General features: G+C 39.4%; 1 protein-coding gene across 8 annotated transcripts in view; it reads right to left on the bottom strand.

The window, feature by feature from the left end:
* The window catches only part of LOC132816485 (protein furry homolog), a 397,881-nt gene that overhangs the window by 3,181 nt on the left and 372,793 nt on the right, over positions 1 to 21,907 (bottom strand). For 7 of the 8 annotated variants that reach the window (XM_060826132.1, XM_060826128.1, XM_060826133.1 and 4 more), the window contains exons 56-60: positions 20,494 to 20,643; positions 16,447 to 16,545; positions 15,443 to 15,526; positions 2,896 to 3,006; positions 2,429 to 2,631 (exon numbers count right to left, since the gene is read on the bottom strand). In XM_060826132.1, coding sequence (XP_060682115.1) covers positions 2,429 to 2,631; positions 2,896 to 3,006; positions 15,443 to 15,526; positions 16,447 to 16,545; positions 20,494 to 20,643 — 647 coding nt within the window. Of the gene's footprint in view, positions 1 to 2,428; positions 2,632 to 2,895; positions 3,007 to 11,960; positions 12,028 to 15,442; positions 15,527 to 16,446; positions 16,546 to 20,493; positions 20,644 to 21,907 lie in introns of those variants that run through there. The other variant, XM_060826135.1, reaches the window with a different exon arrangement.

The following is a 21,907-nucleotide window of genomic DNA, read 5'->3' as shown; positions in this document are numbered from 1 at the left end:
GAAAAGAACTGTTCCACGCATCACCACCCTCCTCTGCTTCATTGAGCTTGTCCTCACTTTGAACAAATTATCCTTTAACTCCTCTCGCTTTCTTCACAACAAAGATGGGTCATGGGTACCTGCACTGGCCCTAGTTATGCCTGTCTCTTTGTGGGACATTCCTTATTCCAATGTACTGGAGCCCCCACCCTCAACTCGTTTTCTATACTTCGATGGCATCATTTGTGCTGGTACCCCCTCTCCTCCAGAATTAGAAAAATAATCAATTTTGCTTCAAATTTCCATCCCACCCTCAGCTTCACTTTGTCCATCTCTGACTCCTCCCTTCCCTTCCTTGACATTTCTGCTTCCATTTCCGGAATAGGCTGGCTAAAAATATCCACTACAAATCCAAGGACTCCCACACAGTTACTTCAATTATACGTCTTCACACCCTACTTCCTGTAAAGGCTCCATTCCATTCTCCCAGTTTATCCATCTCCATTGCTTCTCATCCGTTGATGCCAGCCTCCTAAGGGGGCTAGGAGCCTCTAAAACATCCCCCTTCTTCCTCAACTGAGCATCTCCACCACCATGTTTAACAGGGTCCTAACTTACCACCCCACCAGTATTCATTAAAGATTCATTAGCTGCCATTTCAGTCACCTCCAGTGAATGCGACCTACCAGATACATTTTCCTCTGACCTTCCCCGTTAGCCTTCTGCAGGGACCATTCCCTTTGGAACACGTTGGTTCACCCCTCCTCCACTCACCCCACAGCATCTTCCCATGCAACTGCAAAAGGTCAACATCTACCCGTTTCATTCATCTCTTCTCACTACCCAAAGTCCCAGGCATATTTTCCAGGTAAAACAACAATTTACCTGCACTTCACTCAATCTGATTTATTGTATTCACTGCTTACAATGTTGTCTCCCCTACATTGGAGAGACAAAATGCAAACTGGGTGACTGCTTTGGAGAACATCTCTGTTCTGTCCACACAGCTGACCCTGAGCTTCCAGTTGCCTGCCACTTCAACACATCACCAAGTTATCTGGCCAATATCTGTGTCTCAGGCTTGGTGTATTCCACCAATGATGCTCAGTGCAAGATAGAAGAACCGCGCCTCATTTTTCACTTGGGGACCCTGCAGCATTCAGGACTCAATAGAGTTCAATAATTTTAGGGCTTGAGCACCTTCTCCTGAATCCTTACCGTCAACCCCCAGACACCAGGCCTTGTCATCATATGGGCTGCTACCACTGGCAACCCATTGTCAACCACTAGTGGTCCCCATTAGCAGCTACTGATTATACCAGGCTGACCTTTACCCATTCCTTTGTTTGGCCAACAGCAGTTCTCTCTCAATTACACCCCTGCCACTGCTCCCCACACAATCTTCAGCATATACATCAATGTTTACCTAACTACAATCCATACTAAAGATAGATCTGTGGACTTGAAACATTAACTATGCTTTCTCTCCATTGATGTTGCCAGACCTGCAGAACTTTCCAGTAATTTGTGTTTTTGCTTTTGAAATCAATGGATCTGAGCTGAGTGCTTGAGATTTAAACAGGAGGTATAATGTGGAAGATATTGATCTATCTTGCCTTAACCAGGTCAACCTGTGTAGTCCCTTTTCTGCAGGGTTTTTGAAGAGGTTTACAGTTCGGTGTCTTTTATCACTCCCCTCAGGAATTCAATTGCTGTCAGCCCCTTTGGATCTTCCAGCCCCAGCTTGAGGGACTGGTATGGACATTCATAACTGTAGCTGGAGTTGCTCATAGATGGTCAGAAGTTTGTTCTTTGGAACCAGGTTATTCATGCCGAAGCAAAATATTTCAGCTATGAGGAGGTACCCACCACCTCCATAACTATCTTGATATGACTCCTCTGCCCGTCCCCCCACTCAGGTTGGAGATACAGTAGTTATTTTTTCTTGACCAATTAGATGGTCCATGACGCTATGAGCATGATCACTGCCTGAAGATGCTGAGGTGCAGCATTCCGCACTCTCACAGAAGAAATAGGTTGACTTTGACTAGTTACTCCAAGGTACAATTTTAAAACTCATTTAAAGTGTGCAAATAGTTTACTAATCTGATTGCTTATATTGGTCTCAACCCTTACTGTAAGCACATGTCACAGGTTTGATACTGCTAATGGGATTTGTAATCAGCTGTCCTAAATTTGAAAGGTAGGCTGTATTTATTTTGGCTTGTTACCTGCTTGTTTATAGTTTATCTGTAATTCAAGTTTACGCAATACTTTAGTCTATCATTATTTAAAACAGAAGTGTCCTAGCTGAGAAAAAGTAATATCAATTAAATTTTTTTTGTTTAAAACGTCCCTTCCACCTGTTTAATCAAAGCAAATCAAGAGAAATTATACAATATAATAAATACTTATTTATAAAATACAGACAGTATATCTAAAGTCTAACCTGCAATCTCTGATTTGCCGCAGGGCAGTTGTAAGATCCCTGTTTTTCAGGCACTCCAGCATGGTCTGAACTGCAGCTTCAGAGGAGATATTTGTGAGGCCATGTAAACTGAGTTCATCTTTAAGGGGTTCAACAGCTATTAGAGCTGAAGCTTCCTTCAAGTTGTCCCTCAAATCATTCAGTTCTTTTGACATATTCAGCAGCTAGTAAACAAACATTATTAACCGGATACAATTAGCAGCAGTTTTTCATTGTATTCATATCCATACCACAAATTCTAGGATTGTGATAACATTTTTGCATTACTGAAAAATACGTTATTCTAAGTTTAGGTTGATTTGTAACAAAAGTTTTGTGTGGCATTAGAACTTCATGCTGAAGTATGACTTGCTATGGAGCAATATTTCAAACTTGTTATTTGAAAAAAATACACTGATTAATGTTGATCATGGAGGAACTTATTTTACCTCTGGCATTGAACTGACAACGTGGACCTGTCCAATTAGTTTGTAGTAGGATTGGAACAGCAGCAGAAGCTGAAAGTGGAGCTTGTAGAGTCTTTGACACAACTCAAGTTGCTGTGAAGGATAAATAAATCAGAGAAAGGATTTAAAAGAAACATCAATAATGTTGGGAACACTACATCTTCAATTCATTAAATACTTAGCTGCTAAAAAAAGATCAAAAGTAATAATTATGCACGATCTATAAGCACTTAAAGTTGCTAGGTTCAATTATATATCTATGCAAAAACTATCCATTACTACAGCATACATAGAAACATAGAAAATAGGAGAAAGAGTAAGGCTATTTAGCCTTTTGAACCTGCTACACCATTCAATTGATCATGGCTGATCAGCGAACTGAGTACCCTGTTTCTGCTTTCTCTACCCTTTAATTTCATTAGCCTTAAGAAATACATCTAACTCACCTTCGTAAATCTATGTTGACATCGTCCAATCATGTCATCGTTTTCCAAGTGCTCTGCTGTTAGATATTTTATAATGGACTCTAGCATTGACCCGACTATTAATGTCTGGCTAACTGGCCTATAATTTTGTTTTCTCTCTCTGTCTCTCTCTCTCTACCTTAAATGGTGAGATTACATTAGCAACCTTTTAATCCATTGGAATGGTTCCAGTCTATAGAGTCATAAAAGATGACCACCAATGCATCCATTATTTCTAGGGCTGCTTTCTTAAGTACTCTGGGATGTAGATTATCAGCCCCTAGGAAATAGTCAGTCTTTAATGCTATCTTTTTTCTTGACACAATTTCCCTATAAATACTGATTTTCTTCAGTTTCTCTCTCTCACTAGACCCTGTGCTCTACAACATTTTTGGAACATTATTTGTGTCCTCGCTGGTGAAGATAGAACCAATTTAGATTTCAACAAAAGCGGACAAAAATTTTGTAGGAAAGGGAAAAGCAAGTACGAGAGTGAGCTTGCATGAAATATACAAAACTGATTGCAAAAGCTTTTTCAGGTATGTGAAAAGAAAAAGATTAATGAAGACATATATAGACCCCTTGCCATCTGAAATTGAGCAAGTTATAATGTGGAACAAAGAGATGACAAGCTCTTACCTTTTGGACTAGCCTTCCATGTGGGACCTTCTCAAAGTCTAGTGAAGTCCATGGAAACCACATCAATTGAACTACCCTCATCAACATACTTAGTCACCTTTTCAAAAATCTCACATAAAGCAGACAGGATCTCCTTATCACAAATCCATGCTGACTATCTTGAACTATACCTGCTTTCCATGTGTTGATTAATCCTGTCCCTCAAGTTTTTCCAATGATTCCCCTAACACTGACATTAGACTAATTGGTCTGTAATTACCTAGCCTTTTTCTGCTGCCTTTCTTGAAGAAAGGAACCACATTAGCTATCTTTTAGTCATCTGCCACTATACCTGTGGCAGCAAGATAATGAATATCTCCACCAGGGCCCCAGCAATCCCTTCCCTTGCTTCCCATAACATGCTGGGATACATCTCACCAGACCCTGGAATTTATGCACCAATACAACCACTTAAACATTGAATACCTCCTCCTTGTTAATCTAAAACCTCGCTATCCCAGCTGAAATCCCCAGCTACAATGTCTTTCTCCCTTGTCAACAAAGAAATATTAACTTAAGACCTCACCCAACCCCTCTGGCTCTATGCTCATATTGCCCCTTTGATCCGTAATATATTCCACTCTTTCCTTGATAATTCTTTTACTCATTATATCCTTACAAAATACCTTGGGGTTTTCTTTAACCTTATTTGTCAAAGATATTTCGTGGGCCCTCTTTGACATCCTAATTTCTTTCCTAAACACCCTCCATACTTTCTATACTTTTGAAGGGACCTCCCCTGTTTTTAATGTGCTGTTTATAACATATACTTCCTTCTTTTTCTTTATCAGACTCTCAATGCCTGTTGACATCCAGATTTCCCTATGCTGGCCCTGAATTTTCACTGTAATACTTTTAAAACATTTCCACTTTCAAAAGGCAAGTAGCTGCTGCCAGGCTAATGGTATTGAAATTAGCCTTCTCCCAATTTAGAAAGTTGACTTTTACACCATCCTTATCTCTTCACACAATTACTTTGAAACTTGTAGAGTTATGGTCATTATCCACAAAATGCTTGCTCACTGATGCACTAACTGCTTGACCAGATTCATTCCCTCGGATTAGTTTTAGTACTGTCCCATCTTTAGAAGGACTATCTACACGCTGCTATGTAGTTCTTCTGGTTGCACTTTAAAAATTCTACCATTTCTCATCCTTTCACACTAAAGCTGTTAATGCTACCAAAAGTTGAAATCCACTACAACTTTCACACATTTCTGTGACTTACTGACATATCTGGTCCTCTGTCTTCCTCTGAGTGTTGGGAGGCCTATCCTATAATCCCAGTAAAGTGATTGACTGATTTTTTTATTTCTAAGCTCTACCCAGATGACCTCATTTGAAGAGTCTTCGAGGACATTCTCCCTCTTTTCTGTAGAAGTGGTCTCCTTCATCAATAATACAATGTCCCCACATATCTTACAACCCCCATCCCACCCTCAACCATCACACCTAAAACCTCTGTACACTGGAATGTTGAGCTGCCAGTCCTGTCCCTCCTTCAACCACATTTCAGTGATTGCAACAAAATCATATTTCCACACGCTGATCAATGCTCGAAGTTCATCCGCTTTACCACTCAAACTCCTTGTATTCAAGTGGATACAATTTAGCTTTCTGTACCTCCCATGTGCCTTATCAGGCCCATGCCTTCTGCAACTATTGGACTGTCCTAGCATTCTTTCTAAATCTGAATGAACCTTGCTCCCAACTTTACTATTCTGTGCCTCAGACGCTAGCCAAATTAGTTTAAACCTCTCACCCTCACAAGCAAGATATTCAACCTATTCTAGTTCAGGTGCAATCTGTCCAGGAACAGTCACAGTGATCTACAAATTTAAAGCCATCCCTCCTACACCATCTCTTTAGCCATGTGTTCATCAGACCTATTTTGCTATTCCTATACTCAGTCGTGCGTGGCACTCGAGGTAATCTGGAGATTATAACTTTAGCAGTCTTCCTTTTTAATCTACTACCCAACTCACTAAATTCTTGTTTGCAATTTTGTTAGTACTGTCATGTACGACAACTGTTGGCCATTCATCCTATCCCCTTCAGAATGCTCTGCAACTGCTCGGAGACATTCACAATGTCCTCAGCCGCATGGATGCTCCATAGGAAGTCCATCTGCAGCTTCTGCCACTCCATGCAGTCAATTAGGAACTGCAACTGAACTAACCTCCTGGTTACCATGGACACTGGAAATGCCCCTGACTATATTGCAGGAGGAGCATTTCATAGGACTCAGTTATTCTATCATTGTGATCCTTACCAACTACAAGCAATAAACTAGGAACAAATTACATTATAAATACCATGTTGTGTATTTGATTCTCAGAAGGCTTTGGAAAAGGACCCACACCAGGGGTTTACTAACTAAAATTAGAGTGCATGAGACTGGGAGGAAAAACTGCTATGGACAAACAATGAATGGCAGGTCTACAACTGTTCACAACGTATAACAATGATTCGGATATAGGGATGAATATTTTAAAATTTTCTGATGACACCTAACTAGGTAGGAATTTAAGTTGTGAGGAGGATGCAAGGAGACTTCAAGAGGACTCAGACAGACTAAATGAATGGGCTAGATTATGGAGATGCAATATAATGTGAATAAAAGTTTTTCACTGGCAGAAAATTTCTTAAATGGTAAGTGGTTGGGAAGTGTGGGTGTCCAAAAGGGATCTGGGTGTCATTGTTCATGAGTCACTAAAGGCAAACATGTATTTACAGCAAGTAATTAGGAAGGCAAATGGGATCTTGCCATTCATTTCAATGGAAAAAATACTCTTCATTGAATAATGGGATCAAATCTGCACACAATGCTCCAGGCAAAGTCTAATCAAGGTTCTACAGAGCTGCAGAAAGATTCTATTTCTAGTGAGTTCTGAGAAGATTTGTAGCTCAGGTTGAGGTCCTGGACTTAGGTTTGCTCGCTGAGCTGGAAGGTTCATTTTCAGATGTTTCGTCACCATATTAGGTAACGTCTTCAGTGGGCCTCCAGATGAAACTTCATTGAAGATGTTATCTAGTATGGTAATGAAATGTCTGAAAATGAACCTTCCAGCTCAGTGAGCATCCACATCCACATTCTATATCCACATCTACATCCACATTCTGTCTCTGTATTCAAATTCCTCTGTATCCAAATGAATGCCCCTCACATTAATTTCTAGTGCCTTCTGGTCACCAATATCTGCTACAAACCCACTGACTCTGTTATTTGACTATAAATTCTCATACCCTACTTCCTATAAAGACTCTATTCTCCCAGTTGCTCTTTCTCTGTTGTACATGTTTCAACAGTAAGCCCGAAACGTCGAATCTCCTGTTCCTTGGATGCTGCCTGACCTGCTGCGCTTTTCCAGCAACACATTTTCAGCTCTGATCTCCAGCACCTGCAGACCTCACTTTCTCCATGTTTCAACAGTGCCTACTTCAGCAAGGAGGCCATCAAAATGTCCACCTTGTTCCTCAACTGAGAACTCCCAGCCCTATAATTGACAGGGCCCTCAGCTGGGTCTGATCCATATCCTGCACTTCACCCCTCCCCCTTTATGTCATTCCCACGACAGTGACAGAGTGCCCCTTGTACGTACCTACCATCCACATCCAAAGGATCATTAACTGCCATTTCCTCCACCTCCAGACACATATTCCCTTTCCCTCCCCTCCCCTGTCAGCCATCTGCAGGGATTGGTCCCTCTGGGACACCTTGATCCAGTCCTCCTCCACTCTCAACACCCCCGCTCACCCCCTCCTCTGCAGCACCTTCTCAATTGCAGAAGTTGTAACACTTGCCTGTTTACTTCTTCACTCCTCACTATCCAAGTTCTCAAGCACACCTTCCAGGTGAAACAGCTATTTACCTGCACTTCACTCAATCTAGTCTACAGTATTTGCTGTTCACAATGTGAACAGGGGAGAGAAGTGCAGCCTGGGTGACCACTTAGCAAAACACCTAAGTTCTATCTGCAAAAATGATCCTAAACTTCCTGTTACCTGCTGCTTCAATACACCACCATTTTCCCTGGCCAACATCCATCTCAGGCTTGCTATAGTGTTCCAGCAATGCTCAGTGCAAGCTGGTAGAACATCACCTAATTTTCTGCTTCAAAACACTGTAATCATCTGGATTCAGTATCGAGTTCAACAATTTTAGCACCTTCTCTCATGTCCTTACCCCAAATCCACCAGACCAGACCTTGTTGTTACATGGGCTGCTATGACACACAACCCATTGTTAGCTGCTATCGATGTCCATTAGCAGCTATTGATTCTCCCAGGCTGACCTTTACCTATTCCTTGTTCTGCCCAACTGTTTTTCTCTCTCTCTCTCTCACCCTGGCCTCCATTTCCATCTATTGTTTACTCCTTTCTCCTCCCTCCACCCCACCCTCAGCATACGTACCAACTTTTTCCTAGCTACCATCAGTTCTGAAGAAGAATCACTGGACCTGAAATAATAACTCTGCTTTTTCTCCACAGATGCTGCCAGACCTGCTGAGTTTCATGATCCCTTTTTGCCCACTTGATTCCTCGTTTAAGACTGGTCCTACTCTTCCGGTATTCCTCCAAGGCCTGTTCTGTTCTTAGCTGCCTGGACCTTATGGAAGCTTCCCTTTTCCTCTTGGCTAGTCCTATGATTTATCCTGTCATCCACAGTTCATGAATCTTGCCCTTCTTACCCTTTGCCTTCAACAGGACATGCCTATCCTGCACTATCTTTGAAAGCCTCCCACATATCAAATGTGGACTTCCCTTCAAATTGCTGTGTCTAATCCATATTTCCGAGCTCCTTCCTAATTTTGATTTAATTGGCCTTGGCCCAGTTTAGTACTCTTCCCTTAGGACCACTCTCATCTTTATCTACGAGTATTCTAAAACTTATAGAATTGTGGCCACTGCTTGCAAAGAAATCCCCCACCGTAACTTCTACCACCTGGCCTGGCTCATTCCCCAACACGAGGTCCAATATGGTCCCTTCCCTCGTCGGAGTATTTACATACTGCTCTAGAAAACTGCGGCACGGTGGCACAGTGGTTAGCACTGCTGCCTCACAGCGCCTGAGACCTGGGTTCAATTCCCGACTCAGGTGACAGATTGTGTGGAGTTTGCACGTTCTCCCTGTGTCTGCGTGGGTTTCCTCCGGGTGCTCCGGTTTCCTCCCACAGTCCAAAGATGTGCAGGTCAGGTGAATTGGCCATGCTAAATTGCCCATAGTGTTAGGTAAGGGGTAAATGTAGGGGTATGGGTGGGTTGCGCTTCGGCGGGTCGGTGTGGACTTCTTGGGCCGAAGGGCCTGTTTCTACACTGTAAGTAATCTAAAGTAAAAAAGAAAAACTCTCCTGGACACTTCTTACAAATTCTACCCCATCCAGACCTCTGACTCTAAGTGTATCCCAGTCAATGTTGGGAAAATTAAAATCTCCCATCACCACTACCCTTTTGCCTCTACATCTTTCCATAACCTGTTTACCTATTTGTTCTTCTACCTCACGCTCACTGTTGGGAGGTCTGTAATACAGCCCCAACAATGTAACTGCACCCTTCTTATTTCTCAGCTCCACCCATAATGCCTCACTACCCAAGACCTCGATCGTGTCCTCCTTTAGCACTGCTGTGATATCATCCCTGACCAGCAATGCAATTCCACCCTCCTTTTTACTTCTCTCCCTATCCTGTCTGAAGCGTCTATATCCTGGAACATTTAGTTGCTAATCATCATGCTCTTCCTTCAACCAAGTCTCTGTGATTGCAGTAACGTCATACTCCCAGGCACCAATCCAAGCCCTAAGTTCATCTGCGTTACACACTATACTCCTTGCATTAAAGTAGATGCATTTCAGGCCACAGTTCTTTTGCGCTCATATGCTCTCTGCCTACTCTTCTCTTTATTAATGTTACATTCATGATTCTTACAGTCTCCACCTCGCTGCATACTTGTTTTCTCTTTTGGTTCCCGGTCACAGTTAGAGGTACAGCATTAAAGTGCAGAAGCATCCTGTAAATGGGTTGGAGATGTGCCATTGGGGTTCTTAGAGGCTGACACATGCCAGATTCCAATGCCATAAGATGTTGGTGATCATTGTCCAAAATGGAGGTTGCTTGGAGCAAGCAGTAAGTTCAATCTGCCAGGTACCCATTCTGATTTCCATGCCTTTTTTTTAAATATCTAGCTTGTTTGGTGTGCTTGGTGTGATAAAGCTAAGAAGTATTGAGGAGAGTTGAGCCATCAGCAAGGCTTTTAACAAGGACTAATTTCTAATAATTGGGAACTCACTCCTGCCAAGTGAAAAACGTGCCGACGTGTGAAAAGTATGAAAGATGGCACAAGATGCTCCACGTCAAATTGGCCTTGCTGGACTTCTCACTTGATCCTGTCACACATCTTGCCACAGCCCACACTCAACAGACCCCTATAAGATTCCACCCAAAGTAATAGTTTAGTTTCTCTACCATTTCCCTATGTTCATTATGAAAATACTTGTCCTGATCTGTAATTTTTATTTATTTAAACATTTATTCTTGACAGAAGCTTTTATAGTCCTCCTTCATGTTCATCACTAGCTTGCATTCACATAATTTCTTCCATGTGTCGTAAGTTTCTCAGTCATCCTTTGTTGGGATCTAAGTTGTTCCCAATCCTTCCATCTAAGTTCCTCTCCTACTAATGTACTGTTGTCATCTCTTTTCTTTCCAGCCCATCCCTCTTAAATGGAGAATATCCTTGGATATTCTGTACCCACCTTGGTTACCCTGAAGCCACATGTCTATAATGGCACAAAATTATCAAATTTTGTTGAAAATGCTACATGCATTTTAGGGATTTTATACTTTGATTCTATTTGAAGTTTGCCAGTCTTCTATTTTTGCTTCATTTTACAGGTCTAGCTTCCCCTGAATCTGAACTCTCTCTTTGCTTCCCATTCCCATGCCAATCCAATTGATGTATTTTCCTCATAGTTTTTTTATGCTGGTCCTATCTGTGTATTGAATTCCAAAGCAAAGATATTTAGTGATACAGGATGATCTGGCAGCTAATTATCAGACTCTAAGCTTGATAATCCCGATTTAATATGCTAAAGGATATGGGAGAAAAGCAGGAACATACTGAGTTAAATAATCAGCTACGATCATAATGAATGGCAGAGCAGGCTCCAAAGGCCAAATTCTTGCTCTTGCTCTTATTTTATTTGTTTCTAAGTAATAACATAGGATAACAGAACATACACAATTTAAAAACAGGCATTCATCCAATTGTTTCATGCTCCTATTTCTGCTCCACTTAAACCATCTCCAATCCCTCATCTAAATATATGTGTATGCCCTCTTCCCTTCTCCTTTATTTACCATCCAAAATCCTCTTCAACACATCTATATTAACACCTTCAACCACTCCCTAAAGTAGCAATTCTCACACACTCATGCATCAATATTGAATTTCCGATTTGGATTACTTGCTGACTGGTGATTTGGCCTCTAGTTATACAGTCATAGAGCATGGAAACAGACCCTTTGGTCTAACTAGTCCATGCCAACCATGGTCCCAATCTAAACTAGTCCCAATTGCCTTGAGTTAGGCCGATATCCCTCTAAACCTTTCCTATTCATGTACCTATCCAAATGCCTTTTAAATGTTGTAACTGTACCTGCATCCATCACCTCCTCTGGCAATTCATTTCACACCCAAACCACTGTGTAAAAAAAGTTGCTCCTCATATTCTTTTAGAAGTTTTTCCTTTCACCTTGAAAATATGACCCCTTAGTTCTTACTAAGAGGAAACAATCTCCGCACCAACTTCTTAAATATCTTCCATAATTTTTAAGACTTCTGTTATATCATCATTTTTCAAGAGAAAAGTAACCCAGACTGTCAGTCCTTTCCCAATATATACATACCCACACACTTTTTCACATAATTCTGTAAATCTTCTCTGTATCTTTCCAGTGCCGTAATATCCTCTTTCTGATAATAAGAAACAGAATTGCATGCAGTGCCTTTTGATCTGACCAAGGATCAATATAGGTTAGCTGAGTGTTTAGTTTTCTTAAAAAAATTATCTTGGTAACCTGTGGTGTAACATTTAGTGCTTGATGTATTGGTACTCCAAAATCTTATGTTCCTCTATCCAACTAAGCATACGACTTCCAAGTGATAGATGACCTCCCTATATTGTTTTTTCAAACTAAAACATGCTAATTCACATTGTTTTTTAAGAATCCCTACTGTGTGGAAACAGGCCCTTTGACTCGACAGGTCCACACTGACCCTCTGAAGAGTATCCCACCCAGACCCATTCCCCTACCCTATTACTCTACATGTCCCATGACTAATGCGCCTAACCTCCACATCCCTGATTACTATGGGCAATGTAGCTTGGCTAATTCACCTAACCTGCACATCTTTTGGATTGTGGGAGGAAACCAGAGCACCTGGGAGGAAACACATGCAGACACGGAGAATGTGCAAACTCCACACAGTCACCTGAGGCTGGAAGCGAACCCATGTCCCTGACGTTGTGAAGCAGCAGTGCTAGCCAATAAGCCACCGTGCCGCCCCATCTGTATTAAACTGCATTTGACAAATTTTGGAACAATAATTTGTTGCGGACGCCTTCGGAATTGATTAATAATCGCTTTATTTTCGCCCAACTCTACTTGGTCTCATCACAGATTTAGAAATTTTGCTTTGATCCTAACATCAAAATCATTCATGTAAATTGTGAACAGCAGTGGTCTTAGCACTAATCCTTGTGGAACACTGGTTCCTACTTTCTGCCACTGTGACTAAATATTCATTGACTTCAAATACTTGGGGAGGCAGTAGCAAGTGATAATATCACTGACTAGCAATCCAGAACTTGAGGCTAATGCTCTGGGGTAATGGGTTTGAATCCTGTCAGGTAAATGGTAAAATCTGAATTCAATATGGCTGGTTTAAGATCAATCATTGTCAATTATCATAAAAATCCACCTGGTTCACTAATATTCTTTAGGGAAGGAAATCTACCATTTTTACCTGGTCTGGGCTACATGTGTTGCTGGAAAAGCGCAGCAGGTCAGGCAGCATCCAAGGAGCAGGAGAATCGACGTTTCGGGCATGAGCAGAAGGGCTCCTGCTCCTTGGATGCTGCCTGACCTGCTGCACTTTTCCAGCAACACATTTTCAGCTCTGATCTCCAGCATCTGCAGTCCTCACTTTGTCCTACATGTGCCTCTAAATCCACAGCAATATGGTTAACAGTGAATTGCCTTTTGGGTAGAAATAATATGATGGCCTAGCCAGCGATGCCCATATCGCATGTATGAATTTAAAAAAAACTTCTTTGTCTTGAAGTCTGCTAGCAATCTATTGTCATTTGTCCATTGACTCCATGTTCTCTGACTTTAACCATGAGAATTTTTTGAATACCTTATAACATTATTGAATCAAAATTGTCTACTGTGTTGCTTCCTCAAAAAAAGATAAATTCAGTCTAACAAGATTTATTCTTTTGAAACATAAAAATGACCAAGAGTGTCTTTAAATATATAAAATGGAAGAGAGGACAAAGTGAATACAGCTTCTTAGAGAAGGAAATTGGGCAAATAATAAAGGAGCACCAGGAAGTGGCAGAGGAATTTAATAAACACTTTGCACAAGTCTTCACAGTAGAAGAAACAACTAGCATTCTGAAAATACTAAATAATCAAAGGGGAAAAGGGAATAAGTACAATAATTATCACTGGAGAAAAATTAATGGGGCTAAAAGTTAAGTCCCCTGGACCTGACGGCTTGTATCCTAGGATATTAAAGGAAGTGGCTACCAAGATAGTGGCATAAACCTTAAAAGAATCCTTAGGTTCTTGAAAGGTCCCAGTGATTTGCCAATGTAACACCTTTATTCAAGGAAGGGGATTAAAAACAGGTAGCTATATGCCAATTGGGTTAACATCTACTGCAGAGACAATGCTGGAGTCTATTTTTAAAAATGTAATTTCACATTATTTTGAAATACAAAATATAATCACACCACGACAGCACAGCTTCATGAAGAAGAAATGATGCCTGGTTCATCCTCATGAGGACTGAGGGGTTCATCCTCAATCTAGTCATATTAACTAAACTGGAGAGTGTATAAACATGAAGAAATCAACTGTAACAATACTGGAAATTGGGATAACTGGAGTAATTTAGATTTATCCTAATTACAAGACACTATTATTACTCCTTAAGAAGTGTACATTTTAGAAAGCAAAGTTTAACAATTCAATAGTTAGAAAATATTCAAGACTTGAAACTTACTGCAAGGGATTCCATTTGCTACACAGCAAGCATGTCACAGGAGCAAAAAGCCAAGAAAACAGAGTATAGAAGATCATTGTGAAACATGCATTAGATACACAGTTTCATACAAGGTAAAACCATTGAAGTATTTATACTTGAAAGAAACAAGACGAAAATTGCTGTCAATCCAAGGTGAGTATTTTCCAATTCAGAATGATTTCATACTTCAATTATCCGCTGTTTGCTTCCTAATTGATTGTCTATTTGTGATGGATATATAGTAATCAATTCTATATTTCATGAAGGATTATTTAGTACATAATTTATGCAAAGTAAGTACAGTGAGTAAGGTACTAAATGACAGACTTGATTTCAATGAACAGGAAATTGCAGGGAGTACTGCAAGTTTCTGATAATGCTAGCATTGTAAAATTTACCTGTCTATTTAAAGCTGCAAATGTGTTGCTGGTCAAAGCACAGCAGGTTAGGCAGCATCTCGGGAATAGAGAATTCGACGTTTCGAGCATAAGCCCTTCATTCCTGATGAAGGGCTTATGCTCGAAACGTCGAATTCTCTATTCCCGAGATGCTGCCTAACCTGCTGTGCTTTGACCAGCAACACATTTGCAGCTGTGATCTCCAGCATCTGCAGACCTCATTTTTTACTGTCTATTTAAAGACTTCTGTGGCCTTTTAATAGTAATAGTCACAATATATTACTCAAATCCAAAGATTGATATTTCTATACACCACGATTGATAGTCCATTTAAGCAGTGCATGCAATAGGATGACAAACTGAAACCTGTTCACATTTTAAGCTGTGAAAATGTGTTGCTGGAAAAGCTCAGCAGGTCAGGCAGCATCCAAGGAGTAGGAGAATCAACGTTTTGGACACATTTCTGAAGAAGGGCTCATGCCGAAACGTTGCTTTTCCAGCAACACATTTTCAGCTCTGATCTCCAGCATCTGCAGTCCTCACTTTCTCCTCTCACATTTTAAGCTCACAAAAGCTTGACAGGTTCTCAAGTTTTAAGTCACAATACAGAGATTAGTGAGAAATGATTAATAACATTATGTTTGAGCATATCTTTATGAACATGCAAAGGATTTTACCTTTTCTTCTGAGTCCCCTGGCTGGTTTGTAATCACTGTATCTCCCACAGTTCCAGGAAATGATGCTTTACAATTTGCCAGCCACTATTGTTGAAAAAAAAATGCAGATAGCACTTTTACCAGAATCAAAATAAAATACTTTCTTCATTAAAAAATGTCTTTATAAAAAGCATACCAAAAAATAACTGAAGAAAGCAAAAATATATAAAAACAAGACTAGTGTGCCCTTAAATTCCTTAGACTACAGGTAATGAGCATTTGTTTTTTTGAATGTTAAAATAGTAGATAATGCAGAGACTTGTTACACTAGGTCTACTTCCGTTGTATTTGTTTCATACTTCCCTCTTTGAAACAGATGTGGGGGAATAATTTAAATCCTTTGTAAATAGGACTAGAACATTATCATAACAGAGATAATTTAACTAACAAATTTATGCAAAATATTTGGTTTCTAACACTTTCCTTTCTCCTCAGAATGGTACATTAAAATTAGAGTTCCATTTTCATTAATTAGATTTATGGCACAGTGGTCAGACCAGTGGTGTTATAGTCCTAATTTAGTGAAGGGAGAAATAAGTTTCTGAACTCTCTTGTTCTTTGTCAGTTGCGATTTTAACATTTGCTACTGCCTACAAAAATTAGGAGAGATATAGGTTATACTAAGGTCATGTATAGAGAGTAAAATTCCCTTCCTTCAACAATTAGTTTGCACACTGGAGATCCATTAGGGCCATATGGACATGAACCAAATACATTTCATGTAGCGCTCCTCCTGATAATTATGTTTTTTTGAATATAATTTTATTTCATATAATTCAATCAGAATTGTTATCAGTTACTGGCTCACATGCTGGAAATGACCAGATACTATTTGGAAAAGAATGACAAAAATAGTAGAAAAATATAGCTGTGTATAATAAAAAGGTGAAGTTTTAAAATATATATGTCAGTATTTAATTATGTAATAACAAGTACTCTTTGGTATGATCTGAAAGTTGACTGACCAGTTGCGCAGCTTCTTTCTTGTTGTTGTATGTGTCCAAATATTCTTGTAGTTCTAAGACATTGAACTTCAGTCTTTCAAGAAGCCCACAAGAAATCAGCTGGAGCAAAAAGTGTATTTTTAACATTCACATATTCTAAAAATACAAACTTTATGCTTACATATTTTCAGTACTAACATTTTGCTGAGTGTATTTGGGGTCTACAAATTTACAGAATCACAGAATTGTTACAGTAAAAAGGGGCTACTTAGCTTATTGTGCCTGCACTGGCTCTATTACATAGTGCCGGACTCCCGTCTTTTCTCCATATTCCTGCGTATCATTTTTATCCAAATTATCATTCAATGACATTGTTTGTCTTAGGTAAACCTGCCTCTACCACATTTCCCGGCAATGCATTCTATGCTCTAACTACTGTGTGATTTTTTTTTCTTGATTAAGCCTTGCTTACTTTGCACTTCACTTTAAATCTATGTCCTCTTGTTCTTTTCTCTTTTATCAGCAGGAACTGCTTCTCCTTTGTCAATGTTTTCAATTTAGCCTCTTGTGATTTTGAGAAGTAATCTTCTCTCAGCCTTCCTCTCTCAAAAAAACAGTCTCAACTATTTAGTTGATCTTCATAACTGAAGGTACTGCCTGGAGGCTTCAGCAGTGGCTCTGTGAAAGGCATAAACCTACTACTTTCTCACAGGAAGATAGCATTTGTCTCACTACCCTTGCCATTCTGCTAATGAACTTGCCATTACCTACCAGCCAGTCAATTCAGCAGCCTGCAGATGCTGCTGTGAATGCTTAGGAGCATGGAGGTGAATGAGATTAACTTGGTATTAGCATTTGCACTTTAAGTCCATTCTTTCCAATATGCAACTGATGGCCAATTCCATCAGCACACTTTTGAAGTAAACCATAATTCAAATGTCTGTTGACTGATGTCATAGCAATTACTGCTCTACAAGCATTAGTCCACCAATGACTGTGTACAACAATGGAACTCAGAATGAAGTCATGGAAGCTCAATCCACCACAACCTATGCTTAGACTATCATCAAACTACATTAATCAGTATTCAAGGGAGCCTATGGGGTACCAAAGAAGTCCAGCAATATGTCCTCCTAAACATTAATAGGATTGCTGAAATACTGCCCTTGGAAGTATCAATGGCATATTTAAGCATGAAACTGAAGTATACTCTGAAAATGATGTGAGTGGTCACTATGTCAGTACATTAGCTGTTGTCAGTCAGCTGGTAAACTCAGACAGCTACTGCTATTTCCAAGAGTGTGCAGTCCAAAGCTGGGACTTCCAGAGCTAGACTGTATGAGACCTTTAGTCTCCCCATTTGAAAGTCAGAGAACATTTACCGATGATGCCACAGCCACTGGTGGTAGCACTGCACAGGAACACTAAGACATGAAAAGGAAAACAAGTACAAAAAGAGAAAGCTCAAAAATGATAAGTTGACATTAGTATGCAGTTTATGAATCAAGTTTGGAATATTTATTTCATGGTCGCATTTCATTTTGCACTGTGGCTATGTGGAAGCTGTACAGGTTCTTGAAAGGGAAGGTGTGAAATCTTGTATGAATGGGAAATTGATACTATGTTTCCTATATTTTAGTAAGATGAATTCATCATATATGTTTTCCATCTGGGCTATACATGTTCTTTGTCTCCTCGCCTCCTTGGGTGGTAACAACTAGTGGCATACCTTGCAGCCTTATTCTGGCAAGAGAGAATGAAGCACATCAGCTCTCTCATAATACAGTACAGAACATCCTGTGCAATGGTGGATGGCATACTGACAGACTATTGCAAATAATCACTTGCTTCAGCCTGGAAGAAACCAAAGGCTTAAAATGTTCATGAGCATTGTCACCTTCACAGGCACTGGCAATGCTGACCTCATTCTGTTCTAACCCTGTAATCACAGCTGCATCATGTGGTAGATTGCAGTAAGGACATTCTTACTGAAGCAGAGAGAACTCTGGCACATTTTTTCTTGCTTGGGCTGTAGAAAGCTGGATATCCTGGTGGATAAAAACCCATGCGGATAAACATTCACGCTTCCTCTTCGAGCACCTTGTCCAATTCCTGTATGTCGGAAAGCAAGTGCTTTGTGCAGAGCCCTTGAAGTCAGAACCAAACCTTTCAGCATATCACACCATTCTGGTGATATCAGAAACTTAATTCTCGAAACCATCAAATACTTCTACAATTGCCACAACAGCCAGTAAAAGTCAATTACTTGAAAGTATTTGGTGATCTCCTTAATAGCACGTGTAGGTGACCATTCCTGCTGCTGAGCATAAGTTGAGATGCATGTGTTTAGCGTTAACCGGAGTGTTGAGCTCCAAGATGTTTGTGCTGATATCAAATCAACATTACAATTTATTGGATCAAAAGTTCCTTACACTACATAGTTCCAACGGCCTGTCCTTGTGTGCACAGTTATTCCCTAGCCAAAGTGATTAGCGCTAGAAGTGTTTGCAAACAACTGTCTAAATTTTATAGGCAAAATGATTTTTCTAATACCAGGAAATCAAATGCTATAAAGCCTAATTTTGTGGCTATTACTACATTTACTTCACACCATTGTGGGAGTACCATGACCATAAGGAGTGCAGCAGATTTAGACTATTCCCGTGTAGGTCAACTGAGGATGTACAATTAATGTGACTTTGTAAGCATTTTCTGGATGTACATAATTCAACAGAAACATTTTGTTCAGGCTGCCCCTAATTAAGTAGCACAAAATGGCCAACGACTGCCTGTAACTGACCAGAAAATAGATGATGGAATACAGCAGAAAATGTCTGACAGTAAATAGAGAGCCTTGGGGAATTATTTTCTTAATGTAGTCTCAGCAAGTTGAACATCGTAGGATTGTTTAATCAAAGTTGACTAGCTGGGATGTACAGCTGCAATTGCTCACATAGATAAGAACATTTTACACTAAGTAGTTGTTTCTTTTAAATTACTTAATCAATCTGTTACAATATTAAGAGTAGGTTTTAGTTCAGATCCTTCAGATAATCATAGATATAGATTCCACAGTAGCTATGGATCCACATATAAATTAAAAAATCACCAAAAGATCCAGGCAGTAGAAGTGCCCCCTCACCTGCCCCCTCCCCCCACCACATCATTAAGTTCTGTAAAAATATCATGACCACGGGTGTACCACCGGCCTGTCCATTTCTTTGTCATTCAGTGATCTTAACTGGAAATACACTGAAATTGTTGAGAACTTTGTCATATACTGCACAAGAGAGCCAGTTACAGACGGACATCTCAGCGCTGCTGACCAATAGTATCAAAGGGGGGCATGTGCACTCTGCATTTAACTGCACACAATCCAAAGTTTTTGTATGCCTTACTGAAAAGCAAAGAAAATTTGAAGCTGTAATGAAGTTGTACCAAAATAAAAGTTGTACCTGAATCTACCATCGGACTCACATTGGAAAAATGTAAGATCTAACAATTTGAACTGAATAATGCCAAAAATAAAGCTAAGTTTGTTTCTGAGGCATGCTAACAAGGATCTTCCATGAGATGTTTTTGCTTGCTAAGTATATTTGTATCATAAACGTATTTTGAAGATTTTCATAGATAGTAAGTAAAAGGGTGACATTCACTTCAAGCATAATTAACTAACAGTTTTATTTCAACAGTAAGCACGCTCTAGCAATAAAAGATACTTTAAGTATCTATTTATTACAATTCATTTATAATTAAAATAGTGTTGTCTAAATTGGGCAACTCCAATTTACATTTGTACTATTAATTTTCTTGTTTATCTATTTTTTTATGAAAAATACTTTTAGGAAAATATTGAGTTTTAAAACCACCACTATTTTAAATGCCTCCTGTCGATATAAACAATTTGGAAAATTATAATGCTAAACATTTGAAAAGCAAATACAGATTGCATTAAATGTACTTCTGGTCAAAAGTGAATTGAAGAGGTCCAAAAACTCTTGTGTTCATTCAATAAATGTTTAACTTCACAGTAATCATTTAATAAAACAATTACCAACAGATACTTACAGTTTCAGCATCTAGAAAAACCGTGGGACAATCCGAGCACGAGGTGAGTACCTCTGAAGAACTCATAAATTTTGATCCTATTCCTCGCAGACTGTCCCCAAGGAAACTTGCAGCATCCCAGGTTAGGGAACAGAATTTCTTCTGAATGCACTGGAAAACAATTGTCACATTAGTTCATTATGGCTGTCTCTGTTTTACAATTTCTGGTTAAATAAATTTATATCTGTTTCCACAATAATATAAACCAAAGAACAGCGGATATTGGAAATCTGAAACAAAAATGGAAATTGCTGGAGAAATTCAGTTGGTCTGGCAGTATCTGCGAGAAGAAAGCAGAGTTAATGTTTGGAGTCTAGTGACCTTTTGAGTTTCTTCAGCAATTTCTGATTTTGTTTTATATCTACTTTTAATTGTTTTCCCATCCCTAAAGTTGACAATTACAATAGTCTTTTTTTTCATTACTTTGTATTTGTATCTAGAACTGAAGCTCAGGAGTCATATTGTTACATAGCACATGGAAGGAACATCAAACATTCCAGGTGTTGTGTTTATTCAACATGGTAACTCAATAGTTTCATTACTAGGTTTTTCTGGAATGATTTGACACTTTGTTATGGAAAGTGAAGAAAAAATCTTAATCCACCCATGGGATCCCAGAAGGCAATTACAGGAAAGCATTGCAGAAGCCCAAAAGATCAAAGGCAGCAGACGCATGGGAATGCCACCACCTCTCAGCCACATACTATCCTGAATTGGAATTATATCACCATTCCTTCATTACTGCTGGGCCAAAATCCTGGAACCTCAACCCAACAGTGCTGTGGGTGCCTCTATGCCTCAGGAATGCTACAGATCAAGAAGAGAACCCAGTATCACCTTCTCTGGTGTAAATGGGGATTGGAAATAAATAATCTAGTCAGCAATAACTGTATCACATGAACAAAATAAAAAAAGCTGAAACCAGCTTGCATTTCTTCTAACTGGGATATGAAAAATCACAAAAAGATAGTGTAAGAAGGAAGTAATACTTTTTAAAAATTGCAACTAGTTATAGGATAAAAATTGGCATGCAAATCTTACAACCAATAACTAATGCAGCAGCTCATATTCAGTATGATGCTGAGACCCAAGAACTAATTTTCCTTTGGCCCCTTAAATTAGAAGATCTGTAGATTAGTGATTCCCAACCTTTTCAGTAATATGGCACTCTTCAATGAGAGAAATAGTTCTGGGGCACATGCATTTTTTTCATGTTATCTCAATTTTGTCCTTTGTCCATATATGTTTAGAATGTTAGGTCTTCAAATAAAATAAATAGCCTTGCTTTTAATTTGATGATTAATTTTCATGAGTTTTATGAGTTGTAATTTTGTTTGGATAGCATATTATTCTATGTCACTATTCGTTACTTTTA

Source organism: Hemiscyllium ocellatum, chromosome 6 (assembly GCF_020745735.1).
Source record: "Hemiscyllium ocellatum isolate sHemOce1 chromosome 6, sHemOce1.pat.X.cur, whole genome shotgun sequence".
Lineage (NCBI taxonomy): Eukaryota > Metazoa > Chordata > Chondrichthyes > Orectolobiformes > Hemiscylliidae > Hemiscyllium > Hemiscyllium ocellatum.
Note: the sequence above shows the minus strand (reverse complement) of the source record. Positions and strands in the feature narration are given on the sequence as shown.